This window comes from Sarcophilus harrisii, chromosome 6, assembly GCF_902635505.1.
Source record: "Sarcophilus harrisii chromosome 6, mSarHar1.11, whole genome shotgun sequence".
NCBI classification, from domain to species: Eukaryota; Metazoa; Chordata; class Mammalia; order Dasyuromorphia; family Dasyuridae; genus Sarcophilus; species Sarcophilus harrisii.
This window is the reverse complement of record NC_045431.1, coordinates 7,185,604-7,211,425: the sequence shown is the minus strand read 5'-3', so window position 1 is coordinate 7,211,425 and position 25,822 is coordinate 7,185,604. Positions and strand designations below refer to the sequence as shown.

The following is a 25,822-nucleotide window of genomic DNA, read 5'->3' as shown; positions in this document are numbered from 1 at the left end:
ACTGAATTTTACAAAACTTGGGTTTGTTTCAATATGTCATGTATTTTTTAAAGGGGATGTTGTGTCTCTGATACTGGGAATACAGAAAAATTTCTTCAAGGCATATGTTTCAATGGGGGAAACAAAATATATTCATATAAGCAAATATAAAATATATACTAAATAAATACTTTCTTCAATGAATGTATAAGATGGTGCCTGTTAAAACTTATTTTACCTTAATAATGGGATATCCAATGATCTGTCCCTGGCCCCCCTTTTTTTTTTTAATTTTAATAGGTTTTTTTTTTTCCACAAGTTATATGCCTGGGTAATTTTACAGCATTGACAATTGCCAAATCTTTCATTCCAATTTTTCCCCTCCTTCCCCCCATCCCCTCCCCCAGAGGGCAGGATGGCCAATACATGTTAAATATGTTAAAGTATAAATTAAATACAAAATAAGTATACGTGTCCAAACCGTTATTTTGCTGTTCAAAAAGAATCGGACTCTGAAATATTATACAATTAGCTTTGGCCCTTTTCTGCTGTTCAACATGGTTATGGTTTCCTTAAGTGAAGGTATGAATGACATTCTTATTTAATTGGTAGATGTCACAGAGTTGGGAAGCATGCTAATATGCTGGATAATAGAATCCAAAAAAAATATCAACAGGCCAAGACAATGGACTGAATCTTAATGAGGGAAAATTGAATAGAAATGTCCTATACTGGGTTAAGAAGGCAGCTATAAAGTCCAAGATAAAAAACACGGATAATACTTCATGTGAGAAAACCTAGAAGCTTCAGTGCAATGCAAGTTCATTGCATTGATTAAGCATCAGTTGAGCAACTTCTGTATGCTAGGCCCAGCACTGGAGTTATAAATACAATGAATGAAATAATCTGTCTTTAAGGTCCCCACAGTCTAACAACATTTTAAAAAATTAATGTCATATTGAATGACATTAAAATAAGACACAGTAAATTGAAGTATAATTTTTTCATTTTTTTTGCAAGATGGCCAAAGTGGAAATGTTTTTTGATGTGAATGATTCCATATGTATAACAGATAATATATTTCTTGCTTTCCCAATGTATGGGGAGCCTAGAGGAGAGAGAATCTAAAACTCAAAGTTATTTGAAAAGTGAAAAATAATAAATGTTAAAAATAAGCGTATTTTTATTTTGTCTTGGTCATATATTGTAGATTATATATTATATATATATTGTATTATATATTATATATATATATATTGTAGATTTTTGTATTCTGTTCTTGGTAGGATATTTTAGGTAAAGTTTTGATAACCCATAGTATCTGAAGAACCAGTAACTTGAAAAAACTGACCAGGGAATCCCGCCATACTAGAATTAGTTGAAGAAACTTTGTGATAATTTGGCCTAAGAAAAGAATTAGGGAGCTGTGGGGCATCTAATTGCTGTCTTGAAGGATTTGAAGAGCTGTCATGTAAAAGTGAATTCATCTTTGCTTGTCCCCCTGGACAAAATTTTAAAATGCTCAAGAAATTAAGGAGACGTGTATGGGCAAAGAAGCCGTTCCATATGGTTCAAACCATAGATGTTTGAGAAAAGCTGCCATAATTGTCATTTGATTGAGCAAACCTCCCTGTCTTCATCATACAAGCGGTTATATTCCCTGCTCATTCCTTCACTTCATTGCCAAGCCACACAAATTAGTTAGGGTCACAGGCTTGGAATTGAAAACAAATCATATGTATTTCAAGTCAGGTTCTCGTGTGTGTGTGTGTGTGAATGTAAAGCAATTTATCCAAATTAAGCTGCTTGACTTGAAAATTTTTTATTTATTGGGTTATTTATTATAGTAATTTATCCCCACTGTAAGACAAGATTACATGGAATAGCCGTTTGTGCACTCGTAGTTTAGAACCCCAGAGTTAAAAACAATTGCTATCCCAATTTGAAGCATAATCGTTCAGATGGAGTCTACGGTGGATTCGACCTTTGGCTAGTTTGGTGGCAGAGGAGAAACAAAAACAGTAAGTCTTTGATTGCTGAATCAAACATCAGCAGAATCCTGCTGGTTATTTAGGGATGGAGCTCCACAAACAGATATGCTCCATGTGGTGATGGCTTAAGGGGACAAAGGTTGTGTCCGACTTGCTAATGGATCTAAAACACAAAGCTTCTGAATTTGAAACACAAGAACTGGTTATTGGAAACAAAAATATTGACCCCAATTCATCCAAAGCCTTTATTTCCAAATGTCCAGTGCAAGGCAATGGGAAGCTGCTTCTGAGAAGGTGTCTTTGTTTATCTTGAGGTATTCCTGGTTTAATTTCTCAGTTGTTTTTTTTAAATACCAGGTATCTCTCGTTCAGCCTAGAAGAGTGGTGGCTTCTCATGGTCCAAATCCCACCATTGCCTGGCACAGGAACAGGAGCTCTGACCTGCCCGGTTCCCACCTGCTGGAGGCACCCCCTGAGGGCTCAGCGCTTGAGTTCCTGTCTTGGTATGAAGGCCCAATCAGTGTTAGCCCTACTGTGGCTCAGGCCAAGCAATCTGCCAGCCTTGGCCCCTCCAGTAGAGGAATTGTAGTTACGCACCAGCATACCTGGCTAGTTTTTATTTCCAAAATAAAATTGAAAGCTGTACCAGGATGCCGCCATCTGCGCCAGCTGAACGTTCCAATTTGTCAAGTGCAGACTATGTTCGGGTTTCCGTGAAGCCAGGAATGGAGGAAAGAGCTGGGTCTGGAATCAGGATCTGGGCTCCCACTTTGCTCTTTCTGGGTCTCAGCTTCCTCAGCTGTAGGTACAGAGTGGTTTGCTGACTGGCCCTTCAGGGTCCCTTCTAATTCTAATCCCCACTTTGCCTCCAGCTTCAGCCTCAGTGCCTCTCCATAAGCCTGGGGAATAACTGCCAGCTGCCAACAGCTGGGGGCTCAACTTGCAGCACTTTGCCAGGGTGGCCGGGTTCTGAACAGGCTGACTGAGGGAAAATTATGGTGGTTATTAAATGTCAGGCAAAAATCGCCATTGATGGGACTGGCCAAAAATACCAAGAGAAGTGTTTAATCGGTTTGATTGTGTCCAGCTCTGGGACCCCTTTGGGGGTTCTCTTGGCAAAGCGACGTATGGTTTACCATTTCCCTCTCCAGATCCTTTTATAGATTTTTGCCCAGGGTTTGCAGTTAGTAAATGACACAACTAAAAATGATTCAACAAGATATATACATGTATATATAAATGTACATGCCTGCATCTGATGAGGCCCTCAGAGGCTGGGTGGGGTTGGCAAAGAGACTGGAGCATTGATGGAATTGCTGCCTGGGGCAGGCGGGGAAAAGGCTCTGATAGAGATCTGGGTTAGGTCGTGGTCCCACCCTCTGTGGAGGTGCTCTGGCCCCAAATCCAAGTTGTGTCAGATGCCTGTGGAGGCCTGGGCACCTCTACATGCTGTGTCCAGCCCAGAAATCCCAGTCAGGTCCCTGACGTTAAATTTCCCCCATCAGCCTGTCGATGGCTCCCACCATCTTGGCTGCACCCCTTTGGATCAGTCTGCCTGGCACTCTGCCTCAGGGAGCCTTTTCCTTCTCCCCTTCCCCATGCCACTGGGTGTCCCTCCTCTCCCCCCACTATCCCTTATGGATCTTCTCCTCCTTGTGGATAGCTAACTCTTTCAGTCCCTCTTAGGAGTTAGCCTGCCAGCCCCAACCTCATGGAGGGTGTCCCTTTTCTCCTGGCTAATGGGGAGTTGGGAGGCGCGATGCTGTGTGCTCTCCCAACTAACTACCATTACTGGCATCTGTCATATTTCTTATTTTGTCTGGACTCTCTTCTCCTAAATAAGCCTACCTTTTGCCAAAGAGAATGGTCACTGTGAATTCTTCACATGACCGAACCCCAACATTTGGTGCTCCCCTAAATCACCTCATCTGGTGCCTACAAACCACATCATTTGCTATCTCACCCACATTACATATATGCATAAATATATATATATATATACCCATAATGTCTATATGTGTATATATATAAATACATATACACACACACACACTATATGTGCATGTGTGTTCATAAATACATGTGAATGCACACGCTTTCATCCAGGGCCAAGTTTGGTCTATATTACAACACATCCAACTTCGCACATGTTGTAATACAGACCAAACCTGGCCTTGGGGGAAACCTGAAATAATGTACTTCCCAACTCCCTTAGCAAAGGCAGCGTACTCTGAGTGTGGGAGATGGCATCCATTCAGATTTGCTTGATATGCTCCTTTGAGTGTCCTGATTTTTCCCTCTCAGAGCTGGAGGTGTTCCTGTGATGTAAAAGAAATTAATATCAGTAATTAAAAAAAAAAAGACTTCATGGTTTAAAACAAACCTACTGTGAAAAGTTGTTTTGCTAGAGCTCAGCCCCCAGTTGGACCATGACTGAATAGCTCTGTTCTCATCTTAGTTTGTTTTTTCTTTCCCTCTCTCACTCCCTTTGCTTCGTCCTTAATATTCTGCTCTACATCTGTTTCTTCTTCCCCTCTAGACTGACCCCAGCCTGCCCTTCTGGCTTCCTGCTCCCAGGCTGCCCATTCCTTTCCCATTCTCCAGTTCTGATTCTTGATGTCATAGGTGAAGTGCTTTTCATTATTCTCTTCCTGGCTTCCACCGCAGACTTCCTTCTGCTCTGACTGCTGGCATCTTAACTCCCATCTCTAGCCCGGGGAACACCAATGGTTTGGATAGAGCAGCAGCCATTTGCTAAATGAGTGTATTTGTGAGATGGAAAGGGAAGGTGTGATCACACATGGAACTGGAGCAAGATTTCCTGTAAAAAAAAAAAAAAAAAAGTCAATGGAATACAAGCAAAAAAAACTTTAAATATGAATTTCCTTGATAGCCGATGCAGTGCTTTAACCATTCAGGGTGGATTGGGTTTAAAACCTCAGTCCCATCCAGAATCAGTATCCCCACAGCATCTGCTGTATCAGGAATAACTAAAAGAAAATGAATGGCCAGAAAAGTTGCCACAATCAGGAAGATTTCAAAATCAATCTGGGAGGCACAAAGAATATTCCTGCTATAAATGCTAATTAGGGCACCATTCAGTAGGATCAAATGGTTATAACGAGAATTTATGCAGTGCTTTAAATGTTCTCATTCTGTTCTCACCAGATTTTATTGGTGCTATTATTAAATCTATTTTATAGATGAGCAAATTGAACCTGACAGAGGTTATGTGACCCAAGGTCATACCCTTGGTGGAAATGCATGTTTTATTACATAAATTAAAAATAAAATAAATTTTTAAAACAAATTTGAATTTGAGTCTTCCTGATTTCAGGTCCAACACTAAGACCTGACTTCCCCTAATATAAATCTAAGCTCTCTTTTTTGACTTTTTAAAAAATTTATTTTATTTTCAATTCATGAAACAAAAGAAACATTTCCATAATCGTACAATAGACAAGGATGATTGTACATGACGCTGCCAATCTACTGTATACAACTTGCTATTCCTTTCAAATATAAACCAATGTTTCCATGCAAATTTCTTTATTTTTTCATTTTTTTCTTCCTTTTTTCCTACCTAGAAATGGTTACCATTAGACATAAATAGACACACACCCATGCATATATATGTGAAATTAGTCAATATTTACTTCTATTTAGCATTTCTTTCCCAGGATGCAAACATCATCTTTCTTCTACGACCTTTATTTTTGATTTGTGTATCTGCAATCATCAAAATGACTTAGTCCCTCAGCATTATTCTCAAGATGATATTGCTGTTAGTATCTAACATTTAAGGTCTTTTACACCCTGGCCACATCCTGCCTTTCCAGCTTCTCGCGTATTATACCCATTACCAAATACTACAATCCAGCCAAAACCCCTCCCTGTTCCTTACACCCCACATTCCATCTCATCTCAGCCTTTGCACACCGTCCTCCCAGTCCTAAAATGGGAATCCGCAATTTCCTTCAAAGCTCACTTCAATAATCACCTACTACACGAATGGTTTACATGACGTCTCTTACCTCTCTCTGCTCCCCAAATTATCTTGTAGTAATTTTGCATAAACCTGTTTATGTGCACACTCCCTCCCCTACCAAACTTCCAAGTAAGTCAGGGTCTCTTTTTACTTTTGTACTTCCAACAGCTAGCCCAGAGCCTGGCACAGAGTACTTGCTTACAAATGCTAGTTTGAAGGATCGATGGATGGATGAATCTTTTCTTTCTCACTCCAAGACTGCCTTTGGGCTGCAGCTAAATATAAAAATACCCAGGCCTCTGGGCTGGTATTTACACTGTAATTACACAGGGAACATGGCGGAGCAAGATGGCAGAACCACTTGAGACCTCTTTTTGCTAAAGCAAAATGATGTGTCCTGATGGCAGTCCTGGTGCTGAGGAAAGGCTTTCTCTGGAGGTGTTAGAGTTCCTCTGAGATGTGTTTGTGTGTTCTTGAGGTAGCATTTATCTAGCCCTAAATGTATTCTTCTCTAAAATCTCTCAAATCTTCATTTAGGAACAATTATGAACAGTGCTAACTCTATGTCACAAGGTAAGTCACCAAAATGACCTTGAAAATATCTGTAAGTTCCCATGAAGGAACTTCCATTATGGCACCCTGACACAACATAGAATGTGTAATATTTGGAAATAAGATAATGGGGTGGATTTCTAAGCCAATATACCGGACCCATTATTTTCAAATGAGTTTTTAAAGAAGCGATTTCTGCCTAGATGGTGTGATTGATGTAGGAGAAAGAGACTAGTTGATCTGAAGTCCAAACACCTGAACAACTTCCTCACTAGTATATGATCATCAAGTCCCTTAGCTCCCCTATGTCTCGGGTTCTTCATCTGTAAAATGTGTCAGTAATCCTTGCACTGTATACCTCAATGGACAGTGTAACAAAAGCTATCTTGGAATCCTCAGAGTGCTACATAAATGTGTATTGTGATCAAAAATTCTGGAGGATACACTAGCCCAAATGCATGTGCTGCATAGTATAATGTGATGAGGGCAAAGAAAAGCTCTAGATGAAGTATTCTAGGAAAAGTAGAGGAGGAGAAGGAGGAGGGAAGGAGTCCTGGGAATGCTGAATGATTCAACGAAGGCCACAGGTCATAAAAGAAAACTATTGAGATTTAGAGCTCTGCCATTGCCACCATTATGGTACTGGAGGAGGAGCAGATGCATCCAACATTGGTCTGGGGATGATGGTGTGGACTCTAAAATGGGGCTATTCTTTCACTCACCCTGTCTATCTCATAAGGTGGCTGAGAGAACTAAGTGGAAGAATTTTGTGATTGTAGAGATGTAAATCAGAGTAATTTCTAGTGAGTGAGTCACTGTTACATATCTTTGGTTGGATGCTGGTTCTCCAAAGGGGCTAACTAGGGTGTGAATATGTACGTGACTAATTTAGGTTATGATTAATTATGTACATAGCCTGCTTCCGACCACACCAGTCAGTGCAGGCTGTTTTTACCCATTCCAAAGCTGGTTTAAGGTGAGATTTGAGGAGATATGACCAGATTATTCATGGAGGCTCCCGGCATTTGCTTCTGCCAGTTTTCTCAGAGCAAATTGGAATGGCCGAGAATCCCCCTGTGCTCACACATGGTGCATGTGGTGTATGGGAACTCGGGATGTGGTAGAAGGAAAGGCTTCTCCATGAAATTCCCAAACCATTCCCTCCCACAAACCTTGCCACGGAGGTTAGATTTGTTTGACTAATGTTTTTTCATGGAGCAATGGCCTGTTAAATATGGGCTCTGTCTAGAATTTTGGAGCAATTTCTTGTATTTCCTCTTTGTCCTCTTTGCTCCCCTTGATTCTTCCCAATGAGAGCAGTCATGTGGCTCCAAAGGAACAGATGGTCAGAGCAAGCGGTCGGGATTTGGAGCATTAAATCAGCAGGAAAATGACCCCTGTCAGAGCCAAGGGAGGTGTCCGACACGGCCTCCATATCTTCAGGCCAAGGGCTGGGCACAGGAGGCGTGGATTGGGGTAATCCCTGTTCAAAACCATACCCTTCTCTTGGCTTAAAAGAAAGTGCTTGGCAGTGTGGTCTCCCTTCCAGATGGGCAGAGTGGAAGGGCCATTCCAGGTCACAAGAAGCCATACATGCTGCCACACTGGGAAGCCATTTGAACAAACTGTTACATCCCGGGAGATGGCAAGACTATGGTGGACAGCTGTGTGAAGGTCGCCTGTGACAATCCAAGCCTGACTGGGAAACATGGAACAAGTGAGAAATGGGAAATAATTTAGAGGCATGGAACCCAGACTTCCTAAGTTACATCCAAAGGGCAGAAATGGCACCTTGGGTCCTTTTGGTTCACTTGCCTCTCTTGTTTTTGCCCTTTATCTCATCTTGCTCAATGTTTCCTTTCTACATCTTCTTTTATTATTAGGTTTTTGGTTCCAAAGGATGGTTGATCCCTAAATCCTTTTGGGCCCAGTTCCATCCTTTGCAAAATGAGAGGATTGGACTGTGTGATTTCTAGAATCCTTTCCAGTTCTAAATCCTAGCCAAGTGACTTGCTCAAGCTTGCTCAGGAAGCTCTCTGTAGTCTTGAGTGTTTGGAGCCAAAGTTTTGTCTCTAAGTACAGCTTCTGTCCATAACAATAAGCACCTGGAGTCAGGCTGTGTCATGGAGCAGGTGATGAAGGAGAGCTAGGATTGGCCGAGAGGAAAGGGCAGGGCGATACTACATTTGGTGCTTTGAACAAACTCTGCCCTTTCTTTGGATATCTGTGGAAATTTATATGGACTACTCTTTATGCTTTCCGAGACATATCCAGATGTCCAGATTCGTGGTATTGGGTTTCCATGATGGAGGAACTAGCAATCCAATAAGTTGATGCTTTAGCAAATTGGGACTAAGATGTAATGACTTCTAGGAAATTGACTGCAACTTCCCTGGTCTCTCTAAGTTCTAGGTGTTTAAGTCTATGTTTCTTAGTCAGAACAAGGTCTGGATTTCCAGACCTCCCTCTTAGACTAAAGCCCCATTGGTGGTGGATTTTTTCTATTTCAGACTTCTATAAGACTTATCCGTAGAAACAAAAATCTGATCACACTCTTCTCTACAACAACAAAAAACAACAGAGACTATGTTTTCATTTATCGCGAGGTTCAGAAATCTCCTAAGAGAGCAAAAAATTGGCTTTTCCCCCAATCTCATGCTGAAGACAGTAGGTTGATCCTGCCTAATTATTTAACTGGAGGAAGAGGGAGAAAGGAGTAATGGGGAAAGTAAAATTTTTGTGTCTATTATTATATGCTCATTGGGTTTTTATTTACTAAGTTGTTAAAATATATGGTCTCCAACTTCCCGCCTGGGGGGAAGGACTCCGCATCCCAAAAGGAGGATGTGGTTGGAGCTATAGCTAAGAATCAGGAAAACTGTACAATGGCCATTGCCTTAGGCTACGTTTGTCAAATTAGCTTTGCCAATGAGTAAAGAGCTAATGGGGACTTTCCAAGGAGACCCAGGTTTAGAGCTAAAAAGCCATTTAGTCTGGCAAGAGAATTCGTTCCACAAATGGGAGCGCCCGGCCTTTGAGTGGTTGTAGACAAGGTGGAGAAGGGTGAGGGGGAAAGGAAGTTTCAGAATGGGTGGAAGAGCTAAAATCAGCCAAGCGGGTGAGAAGTCCGTCTTGCCGAACCTGTTTCTAGTGCTATGATTCAAGGTAGGGGCAGGCGCTGGGCATCTAGCTGAAGCCATAGTGGCTCAAATGAAATGAAATAAGACTTTTGCAGGCTACATGAATGTTGGATGTTCTGATTTTGAAGTTAGATGTTATTATTTTGAAATGAATGAAAAGCCTTTATTAAGTGCTAGGCACTGTCCTAATGATTGGAGGTACAGTTTTTCAAATTGCACAGTTCGCTCCCCACCCAAGAAGCTTGCCCTCCAACTGAGGGAAACAACAAGTGTATGAATGGGTTTGAGAGATGGGTAGAAAGTCCCAGAAGTCCTAAGGGGCTAGCAGTAGAAATGGATACTTTTCCTTCTCTCTACTGAAAGAATAAGAGAAAGGAGCAATCGGAACACGTTTATAGGTGGGTTAGAAGGAACCGGGGACAAAAGGGAGATTGAAAACATTTGAGAGAGAGAGAAGAAGCAATTGCTGGAGCCTCGTGGGTGAAGCAATGGAAGGGAAGCCTAAAAAGCTGGCCCCGTATTTCTGTACATGTCTCTTCCATTTGAATGTGAGCTTCTCCAGGGCACTTGCTTAGCTCAATGTCCAGGGCAGGGAAAGAGAAAGTGGGAAGAGTGGATGATGGAGACAAAACTTTGAAAAGAAAGGAGAAGAACTAAGGGAATCCCTAAGAGATGCTCTTTATCTTCTCAATGACATAGGAAGCTAAATCTCTGCCCCGCCAGTGTCCGGCTAAGGCAGGAGAGGAAAGGAGCTCCCAAGGCTTGTGGAACTGCGCTCACGCTGTTAGGAAGAACATCGGTAGGAATACTGACCCTCTGGGGGACCCACTGCATAATGAGTGGAGAGAGTGATCAGGAACACCCAGAGAGAGGGCAAGCTTCTGGGGTGGGGGGCGGGCAATTGCCATTTTAAAATCTGCACCCCCAGCAATTAGAGCCGTGCTTGGCACTTAATCAATGCTTTCCATTCATTTCAAAATAATAACATGCAACGTGCACGTCAGCTTTGAAGGGCTGCAGAATGCTTGCCTTATTTCACTGGAGCCATCATGGCTTCACCTAGATCAGGGAGGACACAGCAGAAAATGTGGACAAAGGGACTTTGTGTGTGGCTTGCCGTCCCTCCAGTGCCCGCCACGGTGCCGGGCTCCAATAAATATCCTCTGAGTAATTCCTGCAGGGGTCCAGATGGATTTTTACCAAAAGAAACGCCAAGGTCCCACCCAGATCAGGCTGCCTTTCCCACAAAGTCCTGGCTCAGCTCAAAACAGTCATGGAGCGTCTGAGTTGGCTGCTGGGACCCTACGCCACCGGCCGCAGGGCCTGCCACCCCGCTCTCCTCTGGGCTTCTCGCTGCAGTAACTCCTGGGCCCAGCACCAGCCGCCTTTATTCTCCTGGGAGGACGGGGGTCCTGGGGGTCAGCAAGGACACTGGGTCAGTACCCAGGCGAAGCCGCGCTTTTGCTGCTGTGGTGGAGGGGGGGGCGGGCGTCCCTGCCACCTGGGGAGAGGTGCCTCTGGCAGATTGTTCAGCACAGCCAGCAATGGGAGCGGCAAGAGGAAGAGGAGGAACCTTTTCTTCTTCCTCTCAGGGACTCACCTTGTCTGCCCCTCATGGTAGACTCCAGCTCAGAAACAAGGCTAAAAGTAACTGAGCCAGGGAAAACATTGCCTCCCTTCATCCCAGTGTGTGTGTGTGTGAGTGTGTGTGAGTGTGTGTGTGAGTGAGTGTGTGTGTGAGTGTATGTTTGAGTGTGTGTGTATGTGAATGTGTCTGTGTGAGTGTGTGTGTGTGAGTGAGTGTGAGTGTGTGTGTGTGAGTGTGTGTGTGTGTGTGTGTGAGTGTGACAGGCCCCAGGGCTCGCTGAGTTGGTCCATCCTGGATATACTTAGAACAGCCCCTTCCAGGAGGGAGCCCAGTTGCCATTTGACACTCCCTCTAACTTAGCCCTGGAGAAACAGTTGGCTTTTTCATCCAGGATTCAGCCCACCAGGAAGGATAAAGGGGGCTTTGTGCAGCCACCCTTTAAGTCGGGGCCACCCGGGCTGTGGGCCCTTCCCTGCTTGGGGCTGAGCCGGGAAGGTCTGAGCCAGAAAGGTCTGAGCAGGGAAGGTCTGAGCAGGGAGGGTCTGAGCAGGGAAGGTCTGAGCAGGGAAGGTCTGAGCAGGGAAGGTCTGAGCCGGGAGCTGGCCATGGCGTTCGGGGCCTGCCTCCTGCTGCTGGCTGGCTGCTGTCTTGGGGCTTTGGGACAGACCCCGGGGCAGAAGAAAATCCCTCCTGGGGAAGACCTTCACTTCCAGACCAAGGGCAAGGATGCTTGTTCCATGCGGGTCAGCGACCAGGGGGAAATCCGCCTGAGGCTCGAGTGTAGGAACCAGGCCCGGGCCTCCTGGTGTGAGTATAGCGGGAAGCCGGGGCTCTGTGGGGCCTTTGTCAGCAACCCGACGCTCTACTGGAGCCAGGTGGTGCTGGTCCTGAGGAGGCTGAGTGAGCCCTGCCTGGTGGCCCCGGTGCTGAAGCCCCCCCTGTGCCAGGGTGCCGGGCCTGAGGCGCAGCTCAAGCAGGAGGCCTCCAGCCTGAAGGGGCCCCCCGGCCTGAAGGGGCCCCCTGTCTCCAGCCAGCAGTCTGAAGCTCCCAGGCCTTCCAAAGTGGGGCCTGCCCAGAAAGACTCCAAGGAAGCCCAGGTGGGCAAAAGGTCCGCTAAGAAGGTGGTGAGACCCAAGCCCACGGGCCCCCCAGTGGGGAAGCCGACCCCGCCGGGGCAGCAGGCCCGCAGAGAGGAGGAGGCCCTGAGGATGGCCAAGGAGTACTGCTGGGAGCCCCTGCACAAGATCTGCTCGTACATCATCGGCATCTTCCTGGGCTAGGGACCCAGCCCCCCAGGTAAAGCTCCCACCCGAGCCAGGAAAAGGGGCCCGATCCCTGGGGCTGTTTCATGGGGAGGAGATTAAGGCCAGTGATGGACCCAAGAATCATGGACTTAGGGCCCGAGACACCCTAAAGACCCACTAATCCAATGCCTCCATTTTACAGATAAGAAAATAGAGACCCTGCTGACATTTACCTTGACCCAACTATATTCAGGCAACAAGGATTTATTGTGAAACACTGTGCTAAATGCAGGCAGTTGGGGTGGATTTGGAAGCAAGAAAACGAGTTAAAATCTTGTCTCAGCCACTTACTAGATGTGTGAGCCTTGACCAATTTCTTAAGCTCTCTCAATCGCAGGTTCCATGTCTGCAAAATGGAAAAAATAACAATCCCCATTCATAGCGTTCTAGTGAGGACCCCAGTGACAGAGCATGGGAAAAGATGTGCTTTGCAAGCTTAGAATGCTCTCTAAATGCAAACTCTGCAGTCTCGGCTCTGTAGGAGCTCTCATCCAAATGGGGAGACAAGTTGGGGGGCGGGAGCATGTGCAAGATAAATGGGAGGTGACCTCCAAGGGAAGGTACCCGCAGCTGGGAGAGGGGAGGGAGAGGGGAGGAAAAGTCTCCCGCAGAAGGTAAATGGAGCTTGGGGGAAGCCAGGAGACTGAGGTGAATGATGAGAATAATGGGGGGGGGGAAATAGGTGCAGGATTGGAACCCTAAGTCCTCACCCCAGATCTAGCTCACTATCCATTACAGTACACAAGTTGGGGCTGAAATGCAGGTATTTTGGCTCAGTCCTTTACCCTCCTGATTGTGTGGAAACATGTATAGCCAGGTAATAACTTTGAATAGATTATCCTAGTTGGGGAGTTTTGCATTCACCTAAGATGCCTCTGGGGGCAGGGGCTGGGGTCTAGTCTGTCCTCTGTGTTTTACTGATGAGGAAATTCTCCCTCCTCTGATAAAGAAATTGAGCTCCAGAAATGGGAGTGTCTGGAAGCTAGAGCTTCTGAACCCTAGTCAGAGAATTTCAGAATCAGAAGGCTCTCACCCAGTTCTTGGAGCTACTCACTGTCCCTCCAGACAACGTTCAGAAGAAGGAAACAGAGGCACTGTGAGCCAGAGATTTAATCAGCATCGAGTGTTGCTTTGAGACTCAAAAGAGCAGTTAAATGAGTTAAGTCGGAAATGAATGACATCACCTTTTTTTTTTCTTATCTTTTTGATTTTCTTTTTTTCAGAGATCTCTGACAAGGATTCTACATGGTCTTCTGAGCCCCAGCCGAACTCGGAATGAATAAACTACTTGCCTATTGCCAGATGAATGGATGTTTCAGCTACTGGGTTTTTTTGTTTATGTGTTTATTTGGTATTTTGGTTTTGTTGTTTTTGTTGTTTGGTGCATTGGGAAGGAAACACTCCCTTTATGAATTTATAGTTCAAAGTAATAAACTTTATGTGAGATTGCAGGGTTAGCTCAGGGGCTCAAGGCCCAAATGTAGTTTTACAGCTTATTTTCAAATCTTAGACGCACTGTAGGGAACCTGAAATATATTAACATTATTCTTTAGTCCTTAGATTAGATTTTCCAACAAAGTCTGTATTTTGCAATGCTCTGCATGTGCTGTGTCAGATGTTCAAGTGCCCGGAGACAGCCTGAGGTCCTGTACGTCTGCCCCTTGTGTGTCAACAATAAATGAATGGCTTCAGGAGCCTGCGTCAGAGACTTGGTGTCCTTCCATGATAGTGGAAAGCACGGTTCCCTTGGCTGGCCATCAGGTCCCCGAGTGCCCGGGGTTTGTTTCCAAGAGGCTCAGAGAGAAAGCATAAAAGAAATATTTACTGGATAATATCACATACACACACACACACACACACACACACACACAAACACAATTAATCTGCGGCAAGTTCTGTCTTCCTGACAATCTGCTCCCCAACATTGGGGGCAGTGAGGGGCGGATAAGGGGTTGGACCAGGTCACCTCTGAGGTCCTTTGTCACCCAGGAGTCACTGGATGGAGCACAGGGCTCTGCTCAGGCATTTCTTCTCTCTCTTTCTTTGTACAAGAACATTGCTCCCTTCCTCAGTGACACGGAGGTCCCAAAGACACCTGCCCTCCATCCCTCTCAGGGCTGTTGTGGGGGGCAAAGGATTCTTGTTAGACCAAGGTCCCTCCCGGCTTTCAATTTTTAACACAGGCTTTTATGGGTGATGGGGAATGGGGGGAGATCCCGGGCAATGATGTCAAGCAGAGAAGGCTTTCTCTCCTTACAGGCCCGAGGGCAGAGCCTTCCAAAGACAACAAGCAAGACTGAAGTAACTTTTTTAAAAAATGCTTTTATATGACCTGAGAGGAGAGGTCTTTTTAACTTATTTATGTTTTTAATTAAGTAACTTTTAAAAGCAAAAAGTAGAGGTGTTTAGGCCCCGAGTCCCTGCCAGAGCAAGCTGGGATGAGTCTCTAGAAGGCCCTGGGCCAGAAGGCTTGCAGGAAGCCTCCCCTCCATGGGTTAGGAGCTGAGACTTTTCCAAGACAATTTCAGATGACCTTGGACAGGCGAGCTTTTGTGTGTGACGAGCCCTCCATTCTAAGGAGCAAAATGGAGTTTTGTTCCTTTTCCCCCACAACTTTTCTCCTCACGAGCTCGCTGCCAGCTGCAAAGTAAACTGACATTATTTATGAAAGCGTGTTAAGTGAGCCTCCTCCGAGCTTTCCTGTTGGGACAGAGGTAGCCTGGATGCCAGCCAGCTTCACAAGCCCAGAGGGGGCTGGGCGCAGGCTGCGGGCCCCCTTATGCCATAGATGATGGAGCAAAGGCCGAGGCTTCAGCGAGGCCAGAAGGCTGTGGAGGAAGTGTGCTTCCCATGCCCCGGCCGAGGCCAGCCGGCTACGGCACGGCCCAAGACACCCATTTCCAGCCCTGGCTCCTACCAGGCTGACTTGTGCTTAACTTTATCTGCCACAAAGGAGGGTTTCTATTTGGGTAGGTGAAGGTGGGGAATTATCTTTTTAAAAAAGCATAAAAATACGCAGAAGAAAACTTAAAATTTAAAAGATCACAAAGGATTTTTGTGACGATTCTGTTACTCTCATTTAATCCATACTTACAAAAACTACATCTAAGACAGATTCTTGGTTTCAGATACAGCCCCCAAGGGTCCAGTTCACCCCTGGCCAGACCTTCGGCTCCCACCGTGGATGGTGCCGTCTGCCATGGCCACCCAGGGGGGCTGCTGCCAACTTCAGTGACAACCCCGTATCTTTCAGCCTTTGACGCCTCACAGCATCGTCAAGTGGTCATGGGAGTGGAGAGGGTCTGGGGGAAAAAGACTCCTTCCTTCTCCTCCTCCTCCTCCTCCTCCTCTTCCTCCTCCAGGGGCGATTTCTTTTCAGCATTCCCTCAAACATCGGGGCTGGAACCCTGATTTCCAAGTGGCTTGCTGTGCCGTACACAGACCCAGTGTGCCCGTTATTCTTTCCAACCATCATGGGCTGGTTCTTGGATGGATCTTGTTGCTGTTGTTGACTTATCTCAGTCCTGTCTGACTCTGCCTGAGCCCATCTGGGGTTTTCTTGGCAGAGATACTGGGGGTTTGCCATTTCCTTCTCTAGGAAACTGAGGCAAACAGGGTTAAGTGACTTGCCCAGGGACACAGAGCGGGTAAGTGTCTGAGGCCAGATGAGGTTTCTTGGGTCTGAGCCCAGGGCTCCATCCACGGTGAGACCTGGCTGGGATCATCCCCTTCATCCAGTGATGAAACCTGACATCTCCTAACTAATTAAGGACTTATTCATACCTGGTTTATGCCTTTGATTCATTGATTCAATTAACCAAGCTGTCTGGAGCTTAGATGTTACATTAATTGGGGTCAGGTAGAAAGCTACCCGTCTTTTAATAGTATGGGAGCAGAGCTTTATGGTTGGAAGAAACCAAAGTAGTTCAACTCCTTCACTTTACAGATTAGGAAACTGAGGCCCAGAGGTCAAGTGATTTATTTGAGGTCATGGATGGAGCTAGGAACACAGAATTCATACTCAGGTGTGTCTCTCTCTCTCTCTCTCTCTCTCTCTCTCTCTCTCTCTCTCTCTCTCTTTCTTTCTCTTTCTCTTTCTCTCTCTCTTTCTTTCTCTTTCTCTCTCTCTCTCTCTCTTTCTCTCTTTCTTTCTGTCTCTCTTTCTCTCTCTCTCTCTCTGTCTCTCTGTCTCTGTCTCTGTCTGTCTGTCTGTCTGTCTCTCTTTGTGTGTGTCTCTCTCTGTCTCTCTGTCACTCTCTCTCTTCTCTCTTTCTTTCTCTTTCTCTCTCTCTTTCTCTCTCTCTCTTCCTATGGGGGGCTGGCTGCCCACAAATGGGGGGTAGGTTGGATGTCCCTCTTGGGCTCTGTCCCTCAGGGGTTACCAGTTGATGGAGCTGCTTTAGGCGCTGGTTATCAGCCTTTCCCAACAGCCCTCCTGCATGTGGGGGTGAAGGAGCCAAGAAATGCAGAGACCCCAGGGCTGACCGTCGGAGCAGAACAAGCTCCTGCTGTGTGCCTCCGTGAATGCCCGGCTCTGTTAGCACCACGTTGCCCATCATCGGCACAAAGGAGGCTTTGAGGGGTGTTTGGCCCGGCCACAACCTTGGGCTTGGGGGATCCTGGGGGCTGGATTCTGAGGGGTTATTTTAACCTTGTCTTACAGCATCTGAGGCTGCTCTGGGGCTGGGGCTCTCCTGGGAGGAAGCCCGAGGCCCTCCCACTGTGACTTGCTTCCTTCACGTCTGCACTTCCTAGCAGCGGCCCGGGGGCCGGCAGGCCTCCAAGGCCGGGCTTTCCCACCCTCCTGCACGCTTTGTGTCTGTTCTGAGCTCCTGCGGATGCCATCTCATTTCTCTGGGATTTCTTGCAGATGTAAATATGACTCACCAGGGCTGAGACCTGTCAGGAAGGATTTGTGAGTTCTGTGCCACGGGCTCCTCTCCTGCTGTGTGACCCTGTATTTCTTGTGTGCCACGTGGGCCTTTCCTGCTTTGTGGCCCCGCACTCCTTGGGTGCCACGGGCTCCTCTCCCACTTTGTGACCCTTACTTTAATCTCGATCTATCGTCCTTGGCTTCTTCCCAAATCTCTGCCAAAGGCCCGTCCCCCACCGTGTTCTAAGCACAGAATGCAACAATGTGAGCGATGGCTTCGAGCTCTGGTTCCTTGCCCACTTCTCAGGGAAGGAAATGGGTCCATTGATGGCAAGAGTTTCCCCCAAAGCCATAAAGGGAGTCAGGGGCGGAGCCACAGGGACAATGATGGGGGTGTGGTAGTGAACGTTTAACAACCAGCTTGGGGGTTGGAGTGGGACCACAAGATGCAGAAATTAGGGCTGGAGACACTTTTAGGTCTTAAACTGCATTATGAACATTTTTGCCTTCGCTTTCTTAAGTCTAAACAATCAACAAAGTAATAAATCAAGCCCTGATTGTGGCATTTGTCTATTTCTGATGGATCATCCCAGACATTTAACAAGCGGCTGGGGAGAGACTGTATGAATGTGCTGGCGCTAGAATATTCCTGGGAAAGAACCACTGGTTCCAGAACCCGAGGAGCTGGGTTCTGGCCCTGCCTCTGCTGCTCGGACCTTGAGCGAGGTCTCCGCCCAGGAGGACACTGATCTGGATGGCGACTGTAATTGCTCCCCCAGCCTGGGAATCTGGGTCTTCTGCCTCCTGTCAGAGGTTCCTCCGGCTCTCTTCGGAGGCCGTTTCCTCTGACTGAGCGCTCCCAAGAGTGAAGGACCAGTCTCCCGTCCCCCCGACTGGTTACACACCCTCCTCCTATATAATAATGTCAGTACTTAATAAGTAAGATCGAATCATTTCATTTAGGTCACATTGCCAAGAAAGCTGCTCTGTTTAAGGTTTTCCAGATAATTGGAGGTTCTGTCCTCTTATCTAAGGAAAAAAAATATTTTAACCATTTTGGATGAAAGTCTTTCTAAAATGATTATTACCTTGCCATGTGTCATATATAATAGATTTCCAATTATATGTAAAGAGTTTTTTAAATAATCTTTTTTTTTCATTTTTAAATTGTATTTTATTTTTCCAAATACACACAAAGATAATTTTCAACGTTCACCTTTGCAAAAATTTGTGCTTCAAATTTTTCTCCTTCTCCTCCGTCCTCCCCTAGATAGCAAACATTCTGATGTAGGTTAAACATGAGTTTTTATGTAACTTCTAAGCCACAGATAACAGCCCTGACATCATTGGTAAGAGGGAGTTTTTATATAAGGAGTTCTCTCTGTTAACGAGATTCCAGATCAGTCGTTAAACATTTATTAAGCACCTAGTATGTGCCAGGCACTGTGTTAAATGCTGGGAGTATAAAGAAAAGGGGGGAAAAAACAGTTCCTGCTCTACAAGAGCTTTGTAAACCATGAAGACTCATATAAATGTGAGCTTGAGTGGGGCGGGGGGACTTCAGACTTAAGCTTAACTTGGTCAAGGTTATTTGTTACATGGAAATCAAGCAGTTACATCCAGTGCGTGATTTATTTAGCAATGCACGCAGCTAATAAACTGGGACCAAGGTTCTTGGTAGCCCAAAACCCAGAACCCTCGTTTTTCAGTAGAGTTAATAGACAATTTGGAGGGAGTAAAAAAGAGGAAAAATAGAATTATAAGGATGGAGATACCTGGTTTCTAATGGAGGGGACTGAGAGACAGTGATGTGGAAGCAGAGTTGTTTTAGAACACTCCTGAAATCAGATGACCTTTTATAATGAGTAATTAATAATAATTAATAAAATAGTTTGAGTGTAAATGATTTATTGGCTAGACATTCAAAAGAATAGGTCAGTGCCCACTTAGTCCAAAGACTTTAAATACAGAGTAAATAGAATTTTATACCCCAAAACAGTTCATCAAATAGGTCCCCAAAGTTCAGTTAATTATAGCAAAAAAAAAATAGTATTTATTTTTTCCAATTACATGTAAAGACAATTTTAACATTCCTTTAAAAATTTTTTTGATTCCCAAATTTTCTCTTTCTTTCTGTCCCTTCCTCTTTTCCTAAAAAAGGTAAGCAATTTATGTCTTATATGTGCAATCATGTAAAACATATTTCCACATCAGTCATGCACAACAAAAACAATTAATCAGGACACAAATTTAAGTTGTCTAATTTCTCATTGGAAGAAAGTTTAGAGGCTTTCTTGATTGGGAGGGGGAAAGAGTAAGTTTCGGTCCAGTTGGGAAGGAGACTTCATAAAATGAAAAGATGTGATTAATTATATCCACCTACATATATCAAACAATAAATGGCTTCCATGATCTAATTTGCCATGGATGAATACCAGAAAAACAGCAAAATGGTGGAGAATATATGTGCCATTCCAGGATGGAGTCAATGTTCAAACCCAGCCCCCGAATGGTCCTTCTAATTCTCACACCAAAATAAGGTCTTTTGCCCATGGTCATCACTGTGTCTTAAAATTTGGGGAGCAAGAATAATTTTGTGATTTATCCAAATTCTAAGCAGCTGAAACTTGGATTCACAAAATATTGGAGAAAATTCTTGTCTCTAGTATTGCTTTTCATTTATTCACATTATCCTCAGCTGTTGCAGTGGATTGTGACTCGGCGATGGCCGTGGGGGCTGTTGGCAATGGGAATTACTGCCTCTCCAATCCATGGCCCCGATGCCATCTTGCATCTACTTTTCTGTCCCCTCTCTCTTGTTTTTGTTTCTATTATTTTAAAACTTCCCTTTGACCTCCCCCTCCCAAACACACAAACTTCTCTACTTTTTGTCTACTTCCTTGGGGGAAACCAAGACAACCACGTTAGTTAGCATTGCAACCAGAAGAGCTATCAAATAATGAATATAACTGCCTGAGTTTGTGCACGGACTTCATGCCCCCTGTTTTGGCTGTTCATGGGCCTTTTTAGCTTCTTCCAGGTCCCTAAGTGACAATGAATAAGCAGTTATCAAGTGCCTGCTGTATGCTGGGGTGAGAGACAAATTAGAATCCCTGCCTTCAAGGAATTTACAATCTACTCAGGGAGGTGACAAAGGGATAAATGTGATTTTATTATCCGAATTTTCTTTCTTTTGTTCTTGTCTGGCACCCACTGGCCAGGCCACTTGACCTTTAGTTCCTCAGGAAACTCTCTGTGGCATAGAAAGTGACCTCATGAGGACGAAATCCCAAATTTAGCTAAAACAAACATGGCCACGTCTCCCAGCTTTCTCTTCTCCATCCATCGCTCCCTTAGCCTTTCTCTTGGAGACAGAATGTGGCAGAGGGGTACAAGAATCCAGCTGATATTTCTCTGGCCCCCACTCCCACTAGGTGGGACCCTGGACTAAGTACTTACAGTTGGTTCAGTTATTTCTCCTTCTCTTGCAAGCAGAGGTGACGTCACTTGTCCAGTCCCACAGCCAGAGAGGGTCGGAGGCCGGATGAAGAGGTTGGACTGAAGGCGAGACTGGGAGTAGGGAACTCGTCCTTGCCCCCTGGGTGACCATGGCAACCGGCTCAACTTCTCAGCTTCCTGTTAAAGAAGTGGGTGAGACCGGGTGAGTCCCTTTGTTTCTACTAACCTGTGACCCTGGTCTGAAGTCCAGCTAACTCTGGTCACCCATGTACCATGTGCCTCTGGGCATTCCAGAATAGAGTTGTGGTCCTTGAAACCAGAAGGCCCCCCAAAGGCCATTGTAGCATCAGAGATATAGGAGGAAGGGACCCCGGCCATCGAGTCTGACCCCCTCATTTTTTAGGCCAGGAAACTGAGGTCACACGCTAGCAACGCCAGTTTTCAAAGCCTTGAACCATCTGCTCACCCCTGAGCACAAGCCCTTCTCTGTGTTTTATTGCCAGACATATTGCCCACCTGGCCCAGGAACGGTTGTATTTCTGCCAGGTGAGCCATTAACCTGGCGGGAGCTTCTTCCTTATTTTCCTTCCTTCCCAGGGAGCTCTGAAATTGGAAGCACTGTCTGTCTTGTGTTTTGCAAAAAAGGTACTTTAAAGGCTGGTGGCTCTGCAGGGAGGCTGTGTGTTCAGGACTCCAAATGCTAATGAAGCAGATGGCGGCCGGTAGTCTGCTCCTGGCAAAGCCAATCCCTATGAGTCTGGGGGGACAGGTGCTTTCCCAATCTGCCTGGGGGAGAGCGGCCCGGCCGGCCAATGGGAGGATCCAAGCTGGATGGGAGATTCTTCCCCCAGGAGAGATGGTTTGCCGGGGGCACTCGCTGTACCCGACTAAAGTGCTCACAAAGCCAAACTCTTCCCAGTTCTGCCAGGAGGTTGCCAGGAGACCTGCCATGAGACCTCCGTAAAACATAGGTCTGGGCCAGATGGAGTCTAGAGGCCTCCAATACCCTCCAAGGAGGTGACATCCACATTTGTATCTCTACCTCCTAGTCTCTATTCAGGTATTTTTAGTGCAAACTTGGTCCCTCCAATAGTGTGTTCTGGAGGCATCAAAAACTGTTCAAAAATTTAAAAAATATCTGTTCAGAACAGAATCTATTTCTGCTTCTTCCCTTACCCCACCAGGTTGATGGAGATGGGCAATGAGACCAGAAGACTTCTCGGGTTCCATCCAACTTGATATCTCCGATCCTATGAATTTATCTTAAATTTTCTGTTTGACGATCAGTAATGAGGTGGGATACCCCAATTCCAAGAAGCAGAACGGGACAAACATTTCTGAGTGTGGAAAACGTATGTATTTGTTGTGCTGGAGCGGTGCTCCTGGCAATGGTGATGATAATTTAAAAATCTGGAGCTGTAAGACGCCTCAAAGGTCATTTGGATCACCTGGTGAAAAAGAGGGAAAAAGCCAGACTCCTAGCTCTACCCCAATCCCCAACCCCCCAAACCCCCAGCCAGGAGTGTCCCAAAAAGTTTCATAAAATATTAATTTTTACAGCAGCAAACAGTGAATCGCCTTGTCAATCAACGATTGATTCACATTGTTCTTTTGTCTACCGATATTTCTCTCTCCAAAACAAAACCAAAGATAGAGGACCTGCTTTAAGAGTGAATTGGCTGGGGATATTTTAGAATCTTGTAATGGATTTGTGGACAGGAAAGTTCCAGGGATGTGTGAGATAAATCAGTTAAATGAAAGATACTTTAATACAGTTTTATTACACAGAAAAAAAACATCTGGAATCCCTGGGGTGACTGATTGTATTTTCTAATGTCTGAAATTAAAAATGGATTGAATTTGCCTGCAGTAATATGATAGGAAATTGGGGGGAAATAGATAATTACAGTCAGATCTTTCAGTGAATGACTTCCACAGGGAGGAGCTGTGGAGTTGCAAATGTTTCTGGGGAGGTGGGAATGGTAGGAGAGACTACACACACACACACACACACACACACACACACACACATATGGAGCAATAAGGACAATATATATCAGGAGTAAAATCATTATTGAATCAGAGCTCTGATTCTTGCTGTCATGGCAAACCTCCCTCTTAGCTAGGAAAAGTGGCTAAAAAAAGTTAACTCTGACCTTGAATTCAGGAAAAACTGAAATGAAAACTCTGTATTTATTAGGATTTTTTTTTTCAGAAAGAATGGAAGAGTTTTCTGAGCTGGAACATTTTCAAGGGACCTTGGAGATTATCTAATTCCGTCCTAGAGACTGGAGACCTAAAAAGTACAATGATTTTCTCAAAGCATCTGTGTCCCGGTAAATGTTTAACAACTACCTCTTGGGGTGAGGGGAGAGGAATGTACTACACAATATTATTTTGTGAAGACCGCATTAGCCCCCTGGATACCTTAGAATCAGCCAGAATAAGGATAAGCAAAAGTCCTTGGTCTTTATTCTTGGTCTTTAAGGGTAGAAGTGAATTGGATGGTTACAGGATCTCCATGACCTTCGTTCTCTTCATCTACCGCCAAAGTGACTCTGGCTTGTCTTATTCCACCCCCTAATCCTTCCCCCAATTCTCTGTAGACACCAAAAGATCGAACCAGCACAGAATAGTGGGAAAGGCCATTTTCCAAGCATATGCTAATAGAGTACTGTCTAATCGGTAATTAGCCTTAAGTGCTTGGTTGTCTGACCTCAGTGCCTCAAACTCAGAGTTTCAGCCCTTTACATTATTTTAAAATTTATTCTGTATTATTAACATTTTCTCCATCCCTTTCTTAAGTTTAGACAACAAACAAAATAAATCCATCCTTGATTTGTAGCATTTGCTGATTTTTGAGGCTCACGCTAAAAATTTTACAACCGGTTCTCTGGAATCAGTATTTCCTGGCTCCAGATTTTTTGTCCAGTTAATGGCAACTCTAGGACTGAAACCCATTGCTTTGACTCTTCATCCTGTACTCTTCTTACTAGACCACCCTGCCTCTCCACAGGGAATTAGAGTGTAAGGGACATTGGAGGTTTCCTACCAGGGGTTCTTAACTTGAGATCTCTGAACTTTTTTTTTTTTTTAATATTTTGAGAATTATTTTTAATAAAATTGGTTCTACCGTAGCCCTATATATTTTGCTTTACACACTTGAAAGCATAATTTGGAGAAGTTTCACTAGCCTGCCAGGGGATCCATGACACAAAAAACATGAAGAGCCCCAATTCTAATTTAACCCTTTCCTCTAAAGATGAAGAAATGAAGGTCAAGACAGGCTAAATGACATCTAAATTCATGCAGCTTAGAAGTAACCTTAGAGCAAGGATTTGAACTCAGGTCCTCGGCTTCCAAATCTGGTACTTTCTATACACCTGCACCTTTCTACACTTAGTACAAAGGAAAGTAAGAATGGACTCACAAAAACTTGACATAGAACGGTAGACTCCTTTTTTCCTCCAATGGGGATTTTTAAGATGATGCCAGCTTAACTTTCCCCTATTTTAAAGGGTGTGTGTGTTTGCATTTTATTCCCCATGGGGACTTGTCCTATGATTTCTCCCAAGTAAGGAAAGTCCCTCAGTCAGAGCAGGTGGGTACCTTCTTGTCATGGGGGTGGGGGTGGAGGAGGCATGGAACCCCCTGGAGGTGCTCTCCCCAAGGTTACCCACCATCAAACTGCTGTGCTTTGTCAGCCCTCCCCCCTTTCTGCCCCTCTCCCCCACTGGACCCTGTTGGCCCATTTCCCCCCCGGACACGTCCCTTCCTTTGGGTTTTTGTGACACTCTCTGTCCTGTTTCTTCTTCTGCCTGATTGACTTTCTCAACAACCTCGATGGCAAAGGCTGGCCATTGTCCTTCTCATGGCCCCAGCTTGAGGTGTTCCACAGGGTTCTGTTCTAGGTCAGGCTCCCTTCTCCCTCTGCAGGGCTCTCCGGCTAACTCTGAAGATGACTCCCATCCTGTGTGAAGATGACTCCCTCCTCAGTCTCTCTCCTGAGCTTTAGTCCCGTACCACCTGGTATTTATTCAGAGTGGCTGTCGCAGTGGCATTTCAAACCCAATATGGCCAAAACTAAATTTGTTTTTTTTGTTATCTTTTCACCCAAATTTGATATTTTTCACCCCAAATCTCTCTTCTTCCAAACTTCCCTGTTCCTGTCAAAGGTAGCACCCCACTTCCAGGTTCATAATCTCAGCAAGATACTTATTCTCCTTTGTCTCACACTCCAGAGATGGGATTTGAACTCTTCCTCATTCCAAGTTCAGTAACAATGCAATACTGCCTCAAGGGACCTTCAATAGATGAATGAATGAGTGAGTGAGTGAACAAATAAATGAATGAATCACACAGAATGATTATAAAATTAGAAAGGCAGGTGGGATCTTTAAAGTCATCTAGGCTAATCACCCCCGTGTCTAATGAATGAATATCCTGAATAATTCCCCTACAAGCAGTCCTCCATCCTTTATTTGAACATCATCTGTGATGAGGAACTCCCTATTTCATGGAAGGCCTAACAACCTGAAAAGGCCTAAGTGGGGCCAGTGTCATGTGTATCTGTCTGTAGCTTGGGTCAGAAAGATTCATAAACAGGGTATTGATTATCAGGTCATGAGTTGATGGGGAAAGGAGAGGGAACAGGTACAGAAATCATGAAAGCATCTACTAAGGTCTAAAAGGCAGAGGTAGCAGGGATGCTGGTGAAATCATGAAAATCTAGAAAGATTAAAATGAACCATTTGTGTGTGTAAAACCAACTTCTCCTTTCCAGCCTTCCCCAAATCCAGGTAATACAATCAACCTTGGTTGATTGGTTGACTGGTGTTTCTCTTCATTCAGTGACAGTTTTTCCTCTCTGGATCTGCAATAAAATGCCCCCAGTAATCTTCCTCAGATTACTCTTTGGCCAGTCATGTTTCTGTGATTCTGCCAAGAG

General features: G+C 44.9%; 1 protein-coding gene across 1 annotated transcript; it reads left to right on the top strand.

Moving 5' to 3' along the window:
* Positions 1-11,502: 11,502 nt before the first annotated feature.
* Positions 11,503-14,250, top strand: FGFBP2 (fibroblast growth factor binding protein 2). Its single transcript, XM_003773369.2, has 2 exons — positions 11,503-12,534; positions 13,766-14,250. Exon 1 carries the CDS (start codon positions 11,844-11,846, stop codon positions 12,516-12,518), a length of 675 nt encoding a protein of 224 aa, XP_003773417.1. The 5' UTR covers positions 11,503-11,843; the 3' UTR covers positions 12,519-12,534; positions 13,766-14,250.
* The last annotated feature ends 11,572 nt before the right edge of the window (positions 14,251-25,822 follow it).